Source organism: Sorghum bicolor, chromosome 6 (assembly GCF_000003195.3).
Source record: "Sorghum bicolor cultivar BTx623 chromosome 6, Sorghum_bicolor_NCBIv3, whole genome shotgun sequence".
NCBI classification, from domain to species: domain Eukaryota; kingdom Viridiplantae; phylum Streptophyta; class Magnoliopsida; order Poales; family Poaceae; genus Sorghum; species Sorghum bicolor.
The window spans coordinates 15,716,720-15,719,581 of record NC_012875.2 but is presented as its reverse complement, the minus strand read 5'-3'; the positions used below and the strand labels follow the sequence as shown (position 1 = coordinate 15,719,581).

Here is a 2,862-nt window from a genome sequence, read left to right as displayed (position 1 = left end):
TAATTGCATAATGAATTATAAGTAGATTACCAGAGTCATCCCATGAGCAAGCTTGATTAGAGCTTGATCATGACGAAGTACAATCGGAGGAAGAACCGACAGGCCGGCCTCTCCTCTAATCCTCCTTCACTCTCCATCTTGCTACTATCTAGATCTACTCTAGTTTAGAGAAGAGAGGAGAGCTCTCATTTCTAAACCCTAGCTTTTGCTCTGTCTATGAATAATGAATAATGATCAAGGGGTGCCTCCTCCAAGGGCCAGGGGGTCTGGTTATATAGTCCCCTCAAGTGAACCTGGGTCGTCGGATCAAACCGACATTGATTGAACGGTTATTCTTGATCCTTTAGGTCGGTGGAGCATAATCCGCGAGATTGATCGTGATTGGTTGAAACTCCAGGGCGGGCGCCCAAGGGGGGAGGGCGGGCGCCCTGCCCCCGGGCCTATTCGGCCTCCCTTTCGTTCCCGTGGCTTCTGGACTCTTCTAGATGATAGAAAATTGCACGGCACGTTAATATCTCTATGTAATCCCGACGTGTGGGCCTTTCCTCCATATTTCCTGATAACCCCCTACAGAAATAGACAAACACCAAAACTCGTGGAATTCTATCAGATAAAACCCTAAGTCTGGGTGTTGGTTGCATTTAGATCCTTTTCTTTGTTTATTTGATGATTATATTTGCTACTTAAGGACCGTCAACAGATGTCATTCCTGCATAGTCATACTCCAACAAGAAAACCAAAACTCGAGGCTTGAATTTAATAATGGGTTAGCGATCAGCTAATGAGCAATTGATTATTCTTAAGAACTAATTTTGCAGAATTTCATGTTTCTCTCTTTTTTTGTATTTTATGATTTTACAATGCATGAAATAAATATGAATGCTGTTTAATTTTTATGCCACCACAATAAATATTTCTAAGGGGTTACCATAAGTTTATTCACATGGGGCTTTGGTATTTATGGTGCAGTAATCAAAGCAGTAAATAGTTTTTTTATTTTGTATCACTACACCACAACACTTTTTTAGGGTCAGATATCTGACGCTAAATCTTTTTTTTATCGTTGGATGATCTGACGCTAAATGTTGTTTACAGATCAACTGACGCTAAATCTATATTTACCGTTTCACTGTCTGACGCAATAGATATCCATATTTAACGTCGTAATATCTGACGCTAAAATCCTGCACAGCGTCACTCCATCTGACGCAAAAAACTTAAGTGGGTCCCACCTAGTCCATGAGCGCGGCCATATTGAAGATGCAGACAACAACTACGGCGTCGACATCCTCATCGGTTTGATGATATGGACCACTTTTATTTTTGGATGGTGACATCAAGGTGGAGATGGTATCGCTACTATGGAATAATTTCTCCGGTCTCTTCTTTATTTTATTGTGGTTAGATCTAGCCACGATAAAGGACTAGAGAGAATAAGTTTCAATTTAATCTTTTTCATTCTTCGGTGGCAAAAAGAAGAAGGAAGACACCAGAAAGAACTACATGAATGTTGGTCGTCCCTTCGTTGGGCATCTGGTCTCATGCCTTTTGCCAAGTGTTTGTCGGTATGGTCATCTACACTATAAAGCATTGTACATGGTTGATTTTGAGATCTGGAGTTATTCACAACCATAGGTACAATTTAGATGAAAAATATTTTCTAAATATTTATATAATCTAGAGTGCTTGTAACATGTTCATGTATTTAACTATTATTTAGGCCTTGTTTAGTTCATCTCAAGATCTAAAAACTTTTCAAGATTACCAATCATATTGAATCTTGCAGCAAATGCATGAAACATTAAATATAAATAAAAAAATAACTAATTATACGGTTTGTCTATAATTTGTGAGACGAATCTTTTAAACTTAGTTAGTCTATGATTGAACAATAATTGCTAAATATAAACAAAAGTGTTACAATGTCAAATCTTTTTTTAATCTAAACTAGATATTAATATAATTCTCTTTCATCGGGGAAAAAACATCCTGTCATCCACTCCTATTCATTAAACAAAAAAAAACTCAGAAGCGCACGGGAGGGCCACCGGCTGATCGGCCACGGCAGCAAAAGTTGGCGACAAACCAGCGAAAGCCCAAATTCCCCAATCCCCCGCCTTCCCCGATTCCCCCGCCGCGAACCCTAACCCTAGTCCGTGCGCCTCCAATGGACGACCACGCTGGCGGCGCCTCGCCGCTGCCGGTGCCACTGGCTCAGGCGCCCCCTCCTCAGCATCCCATCGCCGTCGTCGTCGCCGCCGCCGCCACCGCCGCGGCCCCTCGCAGCGAGACATGGCGGCGTCCCCCACCAACTCGCGCTCCGTGACGGAGACGGTGAACGGCTCCCACCGGTTCGTGCTCCAGGGCTACTCGCTCGCGAAGGGCATGGGCGTGGGCAAGCACATTGCCAGCGAGACCTTCACCGTGGGCGGCTACCAGTGGGCGGTCTACTTCTACCCCGATGGGAAGAACCCCGAGGACAACTCCGTCTACGTCTCCGTCTTCATCGCCCTCGCCTCCGATGGCACCGACGTCCGCGCCCTCTTCGAGCTCACGCTCCTTGACCAGAGCGGCAAGGGCAAGCACAAGGTCCACTCCCACTTCGACCGCTCCCTGGAGTCCGGGCCGTACACCCTCAAGTACCGCGGATCCATGTGGTAAGTTCTGTGCAGATCCCTCCTGTCCCGTTTCTGCCTATTCCTTATTTGGTTGTCTTAGGTTCGTTATAAGAACGAGACTGTTCCTGCTGAGATGATTTATCATCCATAAATGTATTTTTGCTTGTTCCTTTTTTGGTTGTGTTAGGTTCGCTATAAATATGAGACTGTGCCTGCTGAGATGATTTATCATCCATAAATGTTT

The 2,862-nt window shown here is 44.4% G+C and overlaps 1 protein-coding gene across 1 annotated transcript; it reads left to right on the top strand.

The window, feature by feature from the left end:
- LOC8086463 (BTB/POZ and MATH domain-containing protein 5) lies at window positions 2,293-2,661 on the top strand. Its single transcript, XM_021463525.1, has one exon. The coding sequence runs from the start codon at window positions 2,293-2,295 to the stop codon at window positions 2,659-2,661; it is 369 nt and encodes a 122-aa protein (XP_021319200.1).